Source organism: Jaculus jaculus, chromosome 17 (assembly GCF_020740685.1).
Source record: "Jaculus jaculus isolate mJacJac1 chromosome 17, mJacJac1.mat.Y.cur, whole genome shotgun sequence".
Taxonomy (NCBI): Eukaryota; Metazoa; Chordata; class Mammalia; order Rodentia; family Dipodidae; genus Jaculus; species Jaculus jaculus.
The window spans coordinates 51,740,835-51,758,240 of NC_059118.1; the positions used below are offsets into that span (position 1 = coordinate 51,740,835).

The 17,406-nt window shown below is 45.3% G+C and overlaps 2 protein-coding genes across 2 annotated transcripts in view; one reads left to right on the top strand and one right to left on the bottom strand.

Annotated features, from left to right (window-relative positions):
- LOC123455567 (thiopurine S-methyltransferase-like) overlaps positions 1–7,188 on the bottom strand; it is a 35,346-nt gene extending 28,158 nt beyond the window's left edge. Inside the window, exons 1-2 of the mRNA XM_045136786.1 lie at positions 7,137–7,188; positions 418–601 (exon numbers count right to left, since the gene is read on the bottom strand). Coding sequence (XP_044992721.1) covers positions 418–557 — 140 coding nt within the window. The 5' untranslated portion in view covers positions 558–601; positions 7,137–7,188. The remainder of the gene's footprint in view (positions 1–417; positions 602–7,136) is intronic.
- A 761-nt stretch (positions 7,189–7,949) lies between these two features.
- The window catches only part of LOC123455617 (lysine-specific histone demethylase 1B-like), a 43,822-nt gene continuing 34,365 nt past the window's right edge, over positions 7,950–17,406 (top strand). Inside the window, exons 1-4 of the mRNA XM_045137037.1 lie at positions 7,950–7,993; positions 10,333–10,429; positions 11,325–11,458; positions 13,339–13,428. Of these exons, the coding sequence (XP_044992972.1) occupies positions 10,386–10,429; positions 11,325–11,458; positions 13,339–13,428 (268 nt within the window). The 5' untranslated portion in view covers positions 7,950–7,993; positions 10,333–10,385. The remainder of the gene's footprint in view (positions 7,994–10,332; positions 10,430–11,324; positions 11,459–13,338; positions 13,429–17,406) is intronic.

Sequence of the window (17,406 nt, forward strand, 5' to 3'; positions counted from 1 at the left end):
AATTGCTGTTCTGAAAATGACTACTGCAAATAACTGCTCACCATCCTAATTCTCGGATTCCTTCCAATGTCTAGGCCTCACCACGTAGGTAGTGCCTTGGCGTCAGAAGGCGTGCAGTTGGGAAGCAGGCCAGCAGCGCCACCGCGGAGGACGAGGGGGTGAGCGCCTGTGGAAGCCCATACGAGCGCTGCAGAGATGCTAAAGGGGGTTTTCAAAAGACGTACTTCTTAAAGGAACCCAAAAATCTGTACATTGTATCATTATATACTGAGAAAAAAACTGTGCCAATATCAGAAATACCAAAATGAAAAGATTACAATCAGCATCTAAAAGTCAATCTAATAATGTATAGCTATATTATTATTTCAGTCAATTTCTGACAGAACATTTTCATGTAACAGACCAAACATATCTTACTGATGTCCTTGTTCTTTGTGAAATGCAATTTGATGGGTCTCCCACTTCTCTTGCCATTCTCTCAGGGTTAGTACGGAACTCTTCTGTGCCTCAGTATCAGGGTACTCTTTAATATCAAGTGAAGTTCTTGTGTCATCCATAGTTGCATAGATACCTTTTTCTCACAGGCTGATGTCTCCAAAGCCTAGGTGCAAAATACCCATGGGGCATCACTGAAGAGCATTATAAGTCTACTCATGAATCAAGTGAAAACCTGCTTGACTTTGGACTCTTATTAACAACTTCCGCATATATGTAGACAGTATTCATAACCACAAAATCCTCCCACCACCCCCCTATGCTCCTCCCAAATCTCCCTTCCACCGAATCCCTTCTTTCCAACTAATGTCTCTTCAATTTTGATGCCATCATTCTTACCCCCATATTATGCAGGTCTTGTGTAGATAGTGTCATCCCGTGAGGTCATAAATACCATGGCTACTTTGTGTCTGGAAGGTAGAACTGCAAGGCACTTCTAACTTTCCTTTGGCTCTTACCTTCTTTCAGCCACCTCTGTAACGGTCCCTGAGCCTTGAAGGGTGTGATAGAGATGTCTCACTTAGCATTGGACACTCCACTGTCACTTCTTCTCAGCACTTTGCTGAGGTGTGAGTTACCCCAGTGGTTTGTCTTTCTTTCTTTCTTTCTTTTCTTTTTTTTTTTTTGTGTGTGCATCATGTGTGGGTGTAGATAGCATGGTGTGGGATATACATCTGTGCATGCAGGCTCGTGTGTGTGTTGATAACACAGTCTGGAGCATACATGTGTGCATGCATCATGTGTGGATGTAGATAACATGGTGTAGGGTATACATGTGTGCATACAGATATGTGTGCATGCAGAATCATGTGTGGGCATAGATAACATGGTGTGGGCTATATATGTGTGCATGCAGTATGTGTGTCCAATGTGTGTGTGAGTGGAAGCCAGAGGACATTTTCTTTTTTCTTTCTAAATATTTCATTTGTTTATTGAGAGAGGCACAGAGAGAGAGAGAGAGTGAGGGAGAGAGAGGGAGGGAGAGAAAGAGAGAGGGGGAGGAGGGAGGATGCACCAGGGCCTCTAGGCACTGTAAATGAACTCTAGACACATGTGCCACCTTGTGCATTTGGCTTATGTGGGTGTTGGCAAATCAAACCTAGGTCCTTAGGCTTCACAGGCAACTTCCTTGACCGCTAACCCGCCACTTCAGTCCTTGTGTCTTTTTCTTTTGCTCAGCCACATCTTTCCTTCCATTGAACACAGAGCTGCCATTTTTGGCCAGACTGGTTGACCAGTGAGGCCCACTAAGTCTCCAGTCTCTGTTCCCCATGGGACTGGGTTTATATACAGCTATTTACATGGGTCCTGGAAAATGAACTCAGGTCCTCTCAGGTGCTTGACAAGCACTCCTACCTGATAAGTCATCTCCTCAGGCCCAAACCTATATGAATTTTAAAAATATTTTATTTCTTTGAGATAGAAAGAGGAAGATAGAAAGAACGGGCTCACCAGGGCCTCCAGCCACTGTAAATGAAGTCCAGATGCACAAACCACCTTGTGCATCTGGCTTCTGTGGGTACTGGAGAACCAAACCTGGGTCCTTATGCTTCACAGGCAAGCACCTTTACTGCTAAATCATCTCTTCAGCCCACATCTGACTTTAAATTTTTTTTAATTTTTATTTATTTATTTATTTATGTGTGAGAGAGATGAATGGAGAGAGAAAAAAATGGGCATGCCAGGGCCCCCAGCCAACTGCAAATGAACTCTAGATGCATGTGCCATCTTGTGCATCTGGTGCGTGGGTTCTGGGGAAATGAACCTGGGTCCTTATCTTCCAAGGCAAGTGCCTTGAGCACTAAGCCATCTCTCCAGCCCCTATGTGACTTTAAAAAAAGTTATTTCAGCATCCAAGCTGGCAGTGGTGGCACATGCTATATCCCAGCACTACAACTTCAAGGCCACTCGGGTTTACACAGTGGGTTCCAGACCAACCAGAGCTACACAGTGAGACCTATCTCAAAACAAACAAACAGTTCCAACATCCAATAAGCCCTACAGAATGTTCCATGTCCGTGAGTCTAGTAGTGAAAGTAGACTGCGTATCACACATTAGGAAAGATCTTACAAAACTGAATGTATAATTCAGTAAACTAAAATGGTGTGGTCTTAAGTTTAAACAGAAAGAATAACCACAACAAAAATCAGGACCTCCGCAGTTTAAAACTTTCATAAGCTTAGAATTTTTCTAGCATCCTACTTATAAAAATTCTGTTTACATCTTTTTATTATACACGATGCAAAGAGTTCAACAGATTTGCTATGAAGAACATTCTTGGTCCCAGTAAGAGAAGCAACTGGGCTAGAGAATAGAGAAGTGACTCGGTTAAATAGGGCTTGCCTGCAAAGCCTGACAACCTGGGTTTGAGTCCCCAGAACCCAAGTAAAGCCAGATGCACAAAGTGGCACATGCATCTGCAGTTTATTTGCAGTGAAACACCCATTCTCTCTTTCTGCCTGGCGTGGTGCCATATGCCTTTAATCCCAGCACTTGGGAAACAGAGGTAGGAGGATCACAATGAATTTGAGGCCAGCCTGACACTACGTAGTGAATTCCAGGTCAGCCTGGGCTACAGCAAGGCCCTATCTCAAAAACACCAAGAAAAAACAAAACTCAAGAATGAGTGAGGGTGGGGAGGCAGGGCTATCCTTGTAAACGTCACTGAATGATGAGTGCAGTTCATTTGGGTAGCTAGATGTATTATAGGCTGCTCTGAAATCTAAAACTTTCTGAAGGGTAACATGATGCTCTAAAAGTTTCTGAGTCTGGAGCATTTTGGATTATGGATTTTTAGACTAAGGATGCTCAGCTGATAAAACTAATGGAAATATCTCCAAATCTTCAAAATTGGAAATGCTTCTGCTTTTTTTTTTTTTTTTTTTTGGTTTTTCAATGCAGGGTCTCGCTATAGCCCAGGCTGACCTGGAATTCACTATGTAGTCTCAGGGTGACCTTAAACTCCTGGCAATCCTCCTTCCTCTACCTCCCAAATGCTGGGATTCATTTCTGTATTTTTATGTGGTTTGTTGTCTGGTTATTTTCCATAGGTATATTTTCTGATTCCTGGTTGAATAATTGAATCCCTGCCCCACAACCATTCTTTACCCAGATAAGAAAAGATGGGCTGGGAGAAGGTTCCAGCATCCATCTTGCCTATGTTCAGTAAATCTGTGATACTCCTATCTTGGAAGATGTGTATTGTACTGTCCTGGTCATAGGCTCTGGTTTACCCTCTCCCTAAACTCACACACCTCTCTCCCCCAAGCCTGTTGTGGTGACAAGGAGCAAACACCTAACACCTAATTGCAAGAAGTTGATAAAAAGGGCTGGAGATATGGCTCAGTGGTTAAAGTGCTTCCTTGCAAAGCCTGGCGGACTGGATTTGATTCCCCAGTACCCACATAAAGCCAGGTGCATAGAGTGGGCACATCTCCAGTGTGTAGTAGCAAGAGGCACTGGAGTGCCCACCCCCACTCTCTTTCTTTATTTGCATATAGATAGATAGACAGACAGATGATAGGTAAGTAGGTAGATAAATAGGAGGAGAGAGGGAGAAGGATCCTGGGATTCAGCCTTTTCTGAACCAGAGTTTCAAACCATCAGTATTCCTTGTGTCAATCCCACCCTTCCACCTCTGGGAAGTACTCAGTGCTGTTAACCGCTAACCCTTGAGGATTTGTGCATTCTATCATGCAGAGTTACTTATGGGCTTTTCCATGGCTGGGTTAGAATTCACCTGTTTTCAATCTAGAAGAAACCAGTAGTTCATCTGCTTTCTAGAACCCACACCGATTGTAGCTTGTTCTCCTTATGCTAAAGTTAAAAAAAAAAAAAAATCTTGACAGTTGGTTAAGCTACAGGAGGAACAATATTCCTTCACCAGAAATTTGTATTTTCAAATAATGTAACTTTCTCATAGAGTCTTTTTCTTTGCTTGTATTGTGGCACTGTGCATTGAATCCATGGCTTCACCGATGCTATGCAAGCACTGTAACCCTGAGCTACATCCCTTCCCTTTTAAGTCAGGCGTTCTTGTTTTGATTGTTTCTTAGTGTTTGGTCTTTTCTAGGCAGGGTTTCACTCTACCCAAGCTGACCTGCAACTTACTCTGTAGCTTAAGGTTGGCCTTGAGCTCATGGCGCTCCTCATCCTCCTACTTCAGATTCCCGAGTGCTAGGACTAAAGGCAAGGGCTGCCATGACTGGGTTTAAATGTGTTCAATTACATCAAAAGATACACAGAGGGCTGGAGAGATGGCATAGCGGTTAAGCGCTTGCCTGTGAAGCCTATGGATCCCAGTTCAAGGCTCGGTTGCCCAGGTCCCACGTTAGCCAGATGCACAAGGGGACGCTCGCGTCTGCAGTTCGTTTGCAGAGGCTGGAAGCCCTGGCGTGCCCATTCTCTCTCTCACTCTCTATCTGCCTCTTTCTCTCTCTGTCACTCTCAAATAATCAAATAAATAAATAAAAATCTAAAAAAAAAATTAAAAAAAAAAATACACAGAACAGGGCTAGAGAGATAGCTTAGCAGTTAAGCACTTGCCTTTGAAGCCTAAGCACCCTGGTTCGAGGCTCGATTCCCCAGGACCCACATTAGCCAGATACACAAAGGGGCGCACGCGTCTGGAGTTCGTTTGCAGTGGCTGGAGGCCCTGGCACACCTATACTCTCTCTATATATATTTGCCTCTTTCTCTGTCTGTCTGTCGCTCTCAAATAAATAAATAAAATAAACAAAAAAATTAAAAAAAAATACACAGAACAGAAACTGATTCATGTACACATGTAAGGAAAAGCCCATCCTTACATTATTAAGGTCAACATCACATCACATTCCAACATTTCCTTTAAATCACTAGTGGAATTAACCAACTTTGGATTGTCTGCTGTAAGTGGTTTAATGATTTATAAAATAGCAGAAATGGCACAAAGGCAGCAATTTGAGGAAAGGTCTCCTCTTGTTGCAGGATTTGGCATCCGTGTGTTTAGGATTCCAAAAGCCACCTCCATCAATAATGGGACATAAATTCTTTTTGCAGAAAGTATTTGTTAACAAAAGTCTTTTGCCAGGGCAGTGCTGACAGAAGGTGCTCCCAGAGCTCACTGAGAGATCATCTGGAAGTATGTAATTAAGATGGACACAGAAAAGCGGGAGAGTTGCACTTGTCCCATTTCTGCTTTCCCTTCCCTTCCCTTCCCTCCCCTTCTCCTCCCCTCCCCTTCTCTTCTCTTCTCTTCTCTTTTCTCTCTCTCTCTCTCTCTCTCTCTACCTCCCTCCCTCCCTCTCTCTCTCTCTCTCTCTTATCAGAGAGTCAGGCTCTATCCCACACTGACATGGAATTCACTATGCAGTCTCAGGGTGACCATCCTCCTACCTCTGCCTCCTGAGGGCTGGGATTATGGCCAGGCCCATTTATGCTTTCTGTCAGAACATTGGACCCAAAAGTTGTCCTCATGAAGAAATGTTCTACTGGAAATGGAAAGCACAATGACCACTGTTCATCAGAGCAACAACCTGACCCCTGTTCCAGTCACTGAGGCATGAACTGTAACAGTACCCTAAAACATCACTGAACTGTTCTAACAGCTTCCCAGTGCATTCATTTGTCATTTCTAGAGAATAAAAAGTTTTTTAAGTGCAATAAAAGTGCAAAGCACAAGAAGAATAAAGGTCAACTTCATAATAACACCCACCTTGTTCAAGTGAGTTTACTGGCCCTCCAAGTTTTCTGCTCATTTATTAAAACTTGTTTAGGGGCTGGAGAGATGATTTAATGCTTAAGGTGCTTGTCCGCGAAGGCCAAGGACTCAGCTTCATTTCCCTAGTACCCATGTAAGGCAAATGAGCAAGGTGGCACATGTGACTATTTCATTTGCAGTGGCTGGAGGTTCACCCATTCTCTCTCTTTCTGCCACTTTGTCTCTCTCAAATAAATAAAATGTTTATTTATTTATTTTTTAAAACAACTTATTTAGCTTTCCCACCCTTAGAGTATTCTAGGGCAGCCTGAAATTCGTGATGATCCTCCTACTTCAGCTTGAGAGTGATGGGATTATCACCTGGCTTCTGCTTCAGTCTTTTAAATTTCGTTAAATTGAAGGGTGACTTCCCTAAGATCCACAAATCCTGAATATGATTTAATTAAGATATTTACAGAGCCGGGCGTGGCGGCGCATGCCTTTAATCCCAGCACTCCAGAGGTAGAGGTAGGAGGACTGCCGTGAATTCGAGGCCACCCTGAGAATATAGCGTTATTTCCAGGTCAGTCTGAGCTAGAGTGAGACCCTACCTTGAAAAACCAAAAGAAAGAAAGAGATATTTACACATGCGCACGTCACCTGTAACACCCACAGAATATTTACTAGGGCTCAGTTACCTCCCACCCCGCCCCCAGACATCACTCACTATTTTGGTCGCATTTCTCTTAAAAATTGGCAGTGCATACAAATGCTTTGAAGGACACTTTAAAATAACTCAAACCATTACGTTTGCCCTTGTTACTCAACAGTTTTAGTTTCTGTTCCGTGAGCCTCATATCCGTCGGCGCTTTGGAGGACGCCTCATTCAAGAAAATGTTCACAGTCCTCGCCAGCCATTCCTTAGCTCACCGCCTAGCTCTTGGCTCTCTGGGAACCTACCTTGCCAGTGATCCTCGCCCTGCAAAGTAACACTGCCAACTCCAAGGGCCTGCAAAAAGCCCACGGGAGAGTGCAGACCCCGCCCACAACGTGAAGACCCACCCACGACACGCAGGCCCCACCCAGAAAGAGAAGACACGCCCACAACACACGGGCCCCGCCCACAAGGCGAAGGCCCGCCCATTGCACGCAGACCACGCCCCACGCTATAGGCCACGCCTACCATGCGCGGGCCCCGCCCCTCCCCGACGTGGGGTTTGCGCAGGGGCGGAAATGGGCGGGGCGGGGCGGGGCGGGGCGGGGCGAGCGACGCAGCCTCCGGCTCCCTGGTTCTGCGGGCTCCGCCCACTCCCGGACACCCCGCGATGATGGTGGAAGCCGTGGCGGTTGAGCGGGAGTTGCGGCTGGCGGCCCAGTTGGCTGACCGAGGTAGGGGTTCCATGCTCGGGGGCCGGGCGTGGGGGCGGCGGCGGCAACAGCGCTGCGTCAAGGGTGTCGGGGGCGGGTGTCCCTGAGGCTCCTGCCCGGCGCCCCGGGGGGAAGGGGCGGGTGGCGACCCTCGCGGGAGAGGGTCCTCCGGGCCGCGGCCTGGGCGCCCCGCCTCGCCCACGCGTTGCTGCTGCTCGTCGCGGTGCCTTTCAGCCGGGACGCCTCGTCCCCCGCGCGAAGCTGAGTCCCGGGCGCCCCCGGTGGGGAGCCCGGCCGTCGAGCACGCGTCCCCGCCGCGCCCGCGGTCCCGCCCGCGCTGACCGGCGAGCCTTCGGTAGCCGCGGGGCCCCGGCTCGGCTGGCTCGAGGGGAAGGCACCGGCAGGCCCGCTGAGGAAGGCCGGGCTCCCGGACGCCGAGGCCGCGCCAGGTGTGGGCTCTCCCTCGCCGGCGCCGCGGAAGGCTTCTGCTGGCCTCCCGCTCACCGTCGCGGTCCTCCCGCCGCGACCCCTGAGTGCCGGGAGTGCGCTGCCACTCCCGCTTTGCTTTCGACGAAATCTGTGCCAGTGGGCGGAAGGCTCCAGAGCATGGAAGTTTTCTTCAGGGGTGCGTGAGAACATCACCCTCAGTAATTACTTACCGTCCAGTAAGGACGGCAGCTCAGGACACCCGGGCAGTTGGAATTCAGCAATGGATTATTGGATTGCATATTGGATAAATCATGTAATATTGAATTACTACTCTGGATCCATGTTTCTGAATATTTGATGAGCGTGGGAATGTTAAGATGCTAGTCTTGTCTGGTTTTAAGTGACCCAAAGAGGGAAAACCTGTTTCTGGGTACGGAAGAAGTTTCTGGTATATAGATTACAGTATTAATGAAAAAAATAAACTTTTTTTTTTTGACGTAAGCTCTACGTATAGCCTAGGCTGACGTGAAATTCACTATGTAGTCTCAGGGTGATCCTCTCACCTCTGTCTCCTCAGTGCTGGTATTAAAGGTGTGTACCACTACAGCTGGCTCAGTGAAATTTTTTAGAAACCATGCTTTTTTGGGGGAGCGCATACATTCGTTGATGATTAGTTATTGTAAATATTGCATGAACCATTACATTTATGTTCCTAAACCCCATCCTGAACTTTATATCTGTTAGAATTCATATTTATATGAATGTCTGCTTGGTTGAAAGTGTTAATGGGGGCTGGGGATGTAGTTCACTGGTAGAGTGTGTGCTTGGCATTTATTTGTAGGGCCCTGAATTTGATCCCCAATAACACATGAAATAAAATAGAACACAAGTAAATTTAAAGAAAGAATACAAATGGATCTAGGAATCCTTTATTGTGTATAACAGTATCTTTAGGTAGACAGTTCTAACATTACTGTTAGCAGTATAATGGATGCTGTAGAACTAAGTGTGTGTGTTTGGGGGATTGAATTCAGGACCTCATGACTGCTGAGCTGGCCCTGTACAACTGAGTGAAACCTCCAGACTGATCCCCTATGTGTGGGGTTTATGTGCCTGCAGTTGCCATGAATTTGGTTTTAAGGAAGTGAACTTTTAAAGGAAAATCACCCACAGTATGGATGTCGAGATTCTCAGGGTCAGGGTGGATTCCACGATGGGAATAATACGTGAGCATCATTAGGCAGCAATACAATTGGCAGGTATCAAGCAGTAGGATCACAAGTTCCTCAAGGTTTTCTCCAAGATTATGTGCAGTTTATACTTTTTGGCACCACTTTCCTGCTTCCAAATTCTTCATTCATACAGATGCCCTGTTTCCTTTCCACTCTGTGTGTAGTGACATGACAGAGAAGGTGAAAGATAACTACAGAGCCTGCCTCTTTTTTATACTGAGCACTTTTCATGTTGAAAGAATTCTTACAGTTCAAAACCTCTTCTCGCTGCTATACATCATTTATATTGTAGACATTGACTCTTTGTTTCTGAGTCAAGGCCTTGTGTAGACCGGAGTAGTCTTGAAGTCTGTATACAGCCAAGGTTGACCTTTTAACTCCTGGTCCTCCTAATTCTATCTCCGGAGTGCTATGACTAACGGGTGAGCCAAGGAACCTGGGTAGGTGTTGGTTCTAATGTATATTTAACTGTGCTGCTGTTAGACTAGTTTGAGAACTCATAAGATAGTGGCCCATAGAAGATTCCAGTGCTTTCATGCAGTATGGATTCCTATAGTCAGAAGTGACTGTACAGTCTGCCTGGGATTCATTTGTTGCCTTAAAAAAATATATTTTTTGATTTATTTGAGAGAGGGGAAAGAGGCAGAATGTTCACGTCAAGGGCTCCAGCCAGTTGCAAGCGAACTCCAAATGCATGCACCACCTTTCGCATGGGTCTTGGGGGATCGAACCTGTGTTGTTAAGCTTTGCAGGCAAATGCCTTAACTACTGAACCATCTCTCCAGCCTAAGTTTGAATTTTTTGAGATGAGGGACTCATGAATTCCAGTCTGGCCTCCAAAGCAATATGTAGCTAAGGATTACCTTAAACTTGTGATTCTCTTGTCCCACCTTGCAGGTGCATGCACTACCATACCTGGCTGTGCCCATTTTATGTATGGCAGCAGGAAGGCTCATAGAGGTTGAGGAACTTGATGTGGTGACTTTACACTCAGGCAGCGTGTGTGCAGAGTGTGCACTTATGCCTGCTAAATGACACAGAGACTTGGGATAATATGACTGGCTTAGATTTTTTTTCCCCTTCCTTTCCTTTTTCCCTCCCTCTCCTTCTCCCCCCAACCTGCACAGATTTCCTAGTACAATGGCAGCCAGAGAGAGGATGAAGAAAAGAGCAGTTTTTGATGCTTCTCCAGATAACCTGCCTTGGAGGAGCTCTGGGAGGCAGGTAGGTGTCACTTGTTCATTCAACAAACCTATTATGTGAAAGTGTGTAGAGAGCAGTTGTGGAGCTGGTGGCGAGAAGTGCAAGGTGGAGGCACAATGTGGGTCAGCATGGGGGACAGGAGACTCACAGCTGGGCACTGCTTTCAGAGTGGACGCTGGAGCCAGTTCATGTGTGGCTTGGATGTCATTGAGAGGAATTTGGACTTGAGCTTCTAGTTGATTGAGTACTGTTAGAGGGATACTTGCTGTTTTCTTTTTTGGTTTAGTTACTTAATAAAATTTTTTGCTACAGTTTTCTAGAATTTTTCTAGTTTTAAATAAATAATTGCATACTGAAACGGTTTAAGTGTTCTGATAAGGAGAGAGGAAAATAAACTTGAGAATGACTTATCTCATGTGATGTCACTTTTTTCTAAGAATGGCTCTATGAGTTTTAGTTCTGAGCTACCTGTCATGAAAATGCTGTTTCTAGCTCTCCAGCAAGACAGTTATTTGCTGAAGTTGCACTAGTCAGTTCTTGTCCTTGCAGGAGGCCACTGACCTTCACCTGTAAACATTTGGGGCTGAGGATGGAGCTCAGTTGGTAGAGTGCTTGCCTAGCGTGCATGAGACCATGGGTTTGATTGCAAGCACCACAAAAATAAATTGACATTTCAGATTCTGACCTCAGCACTCTTCTATGAGAAAGCCATGCCCGTGCCCTCTCTCTCCTCCTTTCTCTTAGCCCCTGTGCTTAAAGCCAGCCTTAGAGAATCTTTTAAGTAAAATCACGTCAACTTCAGCCTCCCTCCCACGCCCCCACAAAAACAAACTTGTAATGTGTGTGTGACTTCAGCAGCAAACCTTCCAATGCCATCAGTCCAGTGAACTCTTAACCTCACCTTGTTCTTCTACAGGCGAAGAAGAAAGCAGCAGAGGCCACAGATGAGGAGGAAGCGGGTGCATCAGAGAAGTACAGGAAATGTGAAAAGGCAGGCTGTACAGCCGTGTGTCCTGTGTGCTTTGCCAGTGCTTTTGAGAGGTCTGTTGGGTAGGCAAACCTAGATCGTGCATTTCTGCCCATGAGAACATGTGGGAACATTTGTGGGAATACCATCTTTGAAGTTGGTTTTCTGAAAGGTAGATAAACTGCAAGTTACCTGATGATGGAGAATGGTCAGGAATTCACTACCCACCACAGCCGCCTCAACACTCCCTGGTTGTACCTTGCCTAGCGCGAGAGGTCACACTCCAGTCAAACCTGCAGTGCAGAGTCCGTCCTGTCCTGGGGGTTCAGGGTAGGGTGAAGTATGGGGCTGCAGCAGAGGGGATGTGAGCTCCCAGGAAGGAACAGCATATGTTTGCTTTTCACTGGTCTCTTCTCGCTCATGTGGCGTGTCTCCCTTCCCTGTGCATGCGCAGGTCTGACAGAAGCTAGTCAGGAGATGTGGCCCAGTTGGTAGAGCACTTCACCGGCATGCGTGAAGCCCTGGATTTGTTCCTCAGCTCTGCGTCAACTGGTCCTACAATTCCATCGTTCTAGAGGTGGATGAGAGTTCAAAAACAAACAAACAAAAAACTAATAGAAACTCCACAGCCAGTGGCAATCTGATTGCTTTTATTGACATGTCACAAATTAGACCTTTTTTTAATTTTAAGAGGAAAATAGTCAGTGAATACAACATATGATAGAATTTAGTAATCCTATTTTGGGAGATATTTTTTAAAAAGTTATTTTCTTTGAGAGCAAAACAGAGTGAGTTTGTGTGCACCATGGCCTCCTGCCAATGTAACTCAAAATGCATGTGCCACTTTGTGCATCTGACTTTATGTGGGTACTGGGGACTTGAATGCAGGCTGTCAGCCTTTGTAAGCAAGCACCTTTGACTGCTGAACTATCTCTCTGCTTTTTTTTTTTTGAGACAAGGTCTCACTTTAGCCCAGGCTGGCCTCGAACTCAGTGTTTCTGCCTCAGCGTCCTGAGCGGTAGGATCACAGGAGTGTGCCACTGCGCCTGGCTCCTATTTGGTTTTGCGCACAGGGAGGTGGTCATGGTCATAGTGGTGCTACTTTTCATTTTCTTGCCTTGTCGGCTGTCTGCCCAGTTCCCAGACTGCCTGCTTAATGTCCAGAGTGCAGGTGGCCAGTTGTTAACACTAGAGTCATTTTACAAAGCGACTTGTAGCAAGTATAGTGCATCATTGCATCCTTCATAAGATGCCATTGGTGCTCCAGAGTCCTGGTCCAACCTACCCAGTGTCCCAGACAGCTGCTAGGTTAAGTCTCCCTTGTATCCTCACTGTGCGTTACAGATAGGGTGTCTGCAATATGAAATCCAAAATGCTTAATATCTGAAATTTTTTGAGGACTGGCATGATGTTGGAAGTGAAAAATTCCACACCTAACTTCATGTGTCAAAATACTAAAGTGCATGACGTACTGTATTAAAGGATATTCAGGCTCTAAGTGTACAGTAAACATAGAAGCTTCAGGTATGTCATTATGCATATGCAGGTATTCTGCAATCCAAAAACAATGTGAAACCCAAGACACTTAAAAAAAAAATTATCTGAAAGTGAAAGAGGCAGAGAGAGAGAATGAGAATGGGCCCTCCAGGGCCTCCAGCTACTACAGACAACTCCAGATGCACGCATCTTGTGCACCTGGCTTACGTGGGTCCTAGGCAGTTGAACCTTGGTCCTTTGGTTTTTCAGGTAAATGTCTTAACCAATAAGCCATCTCTAGCCCCAAGCATACTTTTGAAAACAAGCTCTGTCAGTCATCCATTCCCATTTCCCCTGTTAGTTCATGCATATTAGAGGTCTTAAGTGGAGATAACACAAAATGGGCTCATAGGACATGCCTCTTAAATAAAATAAAAATGTTGAGAAGAAATATTTACTCATTATTTCATGTTTTTGCTATTTTCAGATGTGCTAAAAATGGCTACACGTCCCGATGGTATCACCTTTCCTGTGGAGAACATTTTTGTAATGAATACTTTGACCATTATTATAGAAGGTTTGTTTGCTAATTGAGATTTTTCTGGTCTGGGGACAGGGACATAGGCAGGGAAGGTGGGTCACACTGTAAGGCTTATCGCCTAGGCTGAGTTCCTGGATTGTTCTAGTCATGTGTACAGGCACTGGAACTTTGACTCCGAATTTGATGCCCTAAGTTGGTGTGTGTGTGCTTATGTGTCCATACTTACGGTTATGACACACATATCTATAAGTTCTGGAAAACTCAGAGCTACTCTGCTTGCTCTCACAATGCATAGAATACAGGGTGCTGAAATACGGGAGGACAATGCTGACAACAGCACTGGATGGCCAGAGAGCCATCTCTTATTTTATTTTTTCCTTTTTCCTCCTCACCCAATTACCCTGGTTGGTGGCATACAATTTTTAATTCTTTTTTGTTTATTTATGAGCTGGATAGATAGATGAGAGGGAGGGAAGGAGAGAGGGAGGGAGGGAGATATCCACCAGAGCCTCTTTTCCTGCAGAAGAACTCCAGATGTATGTGTCCATGGCTTAGTGTGGGTACTGAGGAATTAAACTCAAGCTGGCAGGCTTTGTAAGCAAGCTCCTTTGGCTGCTGAGCCATTTCCCCAGCCCTGGTGGCCTAGAAATTTTATTGATCTCTTTTAAAAATATGCAAGATTAGATCTTGTTTGCATTTTCCTCTTCATTATAGTTTAAATTTATTTCCTTCTGTTCACTTTAGGCCTCCCTCCCTCCCTCTCTGTGTCCCTCCCTCCCCATGTTTCATTTTGTATCGCTGGCTGGCCTGGAACTGACTGTGTAGCTCAGACTGGTCTCAGATAGGCAGTGATCTTCCTGCTTCTGCATCCAGTGTTGGGTTCCAGGTATATGACATTATGCCTGGCCTTTGAGGTTTAGTTTTTCTGTCTCTCTTTTCCCACTTTGGAAGTTTGTTAATGATATCTTTTTTCCAGTAAATACATTAAGTGTCCTTTTTCTCCATGTACTCAGTGATCTTTGCTTCAGTTTTTGATGTTTCATTTTTAGTTTGTTAAAAACATGTTTCTCATGCTGGAGAGATGCCTTAGTGGTTAAGGCATTTGTCAGCAAAGCCAAAGGATACTGGTTTGACTCTCCAGGACCCACATAAGCCAGGTGCACAAGGGGGCGCATGCATATGGAATTCGTTTGCAGTGGCTGGAGTCCCCTGTGTGCCCACTCTCTCCCTCCTTCTCTTAGTCTGCCTCTTTCTCTCCAATAAATAAATAGGATACATTAAAAACAAACAGAGAAACAAACAAACATGATTGTCTGGACTAAGGCGTTCTTTTGTAGTGGCAAGAAGCCTGACTCACACTCAAGCACACTCGTCTTGGAATAAATAAATGTATTTCAAAGTAATTTTTTTCAGGGCTGGAGAGAGGGTTCATTGGTGGCTAAAGGTGCTTGCTTGCAAAGTCTGACAGTACTGACTCGGTTCTCCAGCATCCATGTAAAGCCAGATGCAAAACATGGCATAAGCGTATGGAGCCCATGTGTGTGAGAAAGGACCCTGGCAAACCCCCTCCACACAGACGTGCAAATAAGTAAATATAGTTTTAAAAATATTAAAGAAATTCTTTCTGAGATATTGTCTCACTGGGTAGCCCAGGTCGGCCTTGCGCTCACATCCTCCTGCCCCAGCCTCCTGAGTGCAGGTGTTACAGGTGTGTACTGCGTTTACCATGTTTCTCTTGAGTACTAGGGTTGAACCTAGGGCTTTGCACATGCTAGGCAAATGGTGAATTGTCTCTTTACTTTTTGAGTCCATGTCACTGAGTTGTCTAGGGGGACCTTTAACGCTGTCTGTATGTAGCCCAGGCAGGTCTTGAACTTGTGATGCTGTCCTGGCTCTGCCTCCTCAGTTGCTGGAATTTCAAGCCTGCACTACTAGGCCTGGCTTTTGTTTTTGTTTTTACTATTTCATAAATGATATATTCTTCTGCTTCTTCCTCTTTCTTTTTCCTTCTGCTCTTAGGTGAATGTTTTTGTTACATTTTACTTCATCTGTTGACTTTTATTGTTCTGTTTTTTTTGAGGTAGGGTCTTGCTCTGATCTGGAATTTGCCATGGAGTCTCAGGCTGTCCTTGAACTCACAGCTATCCTCCTACCTCACCCTCCTGAGTGCTGGGATTAAAGGCATGGGCCACTACTACCAGTTTTGTTTGTTTGTTTTGAGGCAGAGTCTCTTCCTAGGCCAGCCTGACCTGGAACTCTATAAAGTGCAGGCTGCCCTCAAACTCACAACTACTACCTCAGCCTCTTGAGTGCTGGGATTATAGCCATGAGCCACCATTCTTGGCTTACTGATACATATTTTAGTGCCTGATGTAGAATTTACTATGTATCTATGAAAATAGTCTAAATGTTCCTTCAAAATTAAATCTGGGCATAGTAGCATACATTTATAATTGTAGCACTTGGAGTTGGTAGGTAGAGGCAGGAAAAGCAGGAATTCAAGGCCATCCTTGGCTACCTACCAAGCTTTAAGGGCAGCTTGGATAAAACCTACCTACTATTAGTTGTAGTTGCTGAAAGTTACAAGAGCATATAGCTTGTGAGAGGTGATAACAGTTCCAGAGTAACTGCCTTGTAACAGGATAGTGAAGTCTTTTACATAATTTACACCTTAGGGGTGTGTGTGTATGGGCACACACGTCCCACGTTGTGCATGTGGAGATCAGGACAACCGAGAGGGTGTTGATCTCTCCCCACCTTCCATCTTGGTGAGGTCCTGTGAACGACACACTTGCTGTCCGCAGTCTTGGGATTCTGATTCTGTCTTCCATTGCCCTAGGCACGTTGGGCTTTTAAGTGCATGTGCTGATTGCACTGGCTTCACTCGTTCCTGCGGCTCCACACTGGTGCCCATCAGGCTTGTGCAGTGAGTGCCTCTAACCCCTGAGTCAGCCCATGTACGTTTTTAAAAAAAATTTTATTATTTAGTTAAGAGTGATAAGAAAGAGAGAGAGACAGAGAGAATGGGTGCACCAGGGCTTCCAGCCACTGTAAACAAACTCCAGATGCATGAGCCCCCGTGTGCATCTGGCTTACGTGGGTCCTGGGGATTCAAGCCTCGAACTGGGGTTCTTAGGCTTCACAGGTAAGCGCTTAACTGCTAAGCCATCTCTCCACTCCCCACGTACATTTTTAATGCTTTATTACCCATCTTCCATTTTGCCGTGCATTGAAAGTCATTCAGTATATATATATCATAAACATAACTCTGTGTAACAAGTTTTGGATTTCTTTAAGAATATATGTGTATTTAAACAATTTTTTTCTGAGGTAGGGTCTCACTGTAGCCCAGACCGACCTGGAACTCACCGTAGTTCCAGGCTGGCCTTGAACTCAATGCAATCCTTCTACTGCCTCTGCATCCCGAGTGCTGGGATTAAAGGTATGCACACATTTTTTACTGAAGTAAAATACACATAACAAAATTAATATTTTATGGGGTTGGAGAGATGGCTCATTGGTTAAGGCACTTGTCTGCGAAGCCGAAGGACCCGGGTTCGATTCCCCATTACCCACATTAAGCCAGATGCACATAATAGCACATGTGATTCTAGTTTGTTTGCAATGGGTAGAGGCCCTGGCACACCCGTTCTGTCCCCTCTGTTCCTCCCTCCCTACCTCACAAATAAAAATAAAATTTAAAATTCTTTTTTTTTATTTTACAGAGTGAGGGAGAGAGAATTGGCATGCCAGGGTGTCAGTTACGACAATTGAATGGCAGACATTTGCTCCACCCAGTGGGCATGTGCAACCTTGCACTTTCCTCACCTTTGTGTGTCTGGCTTATGTGCGATCTGGAGAGTCGAACCCGGGTCCTTAGGCTTTGAAGGCAAGTACCTTGACCACTGAGCCATCTCTCCAGCCTTAGTATTTTATTCTTATATAGGTAATAGTACATTGGAAGGGTATGTCTCTTTGTGCTAATCCACTCATCTTTCGTTGCACGCACGTGTG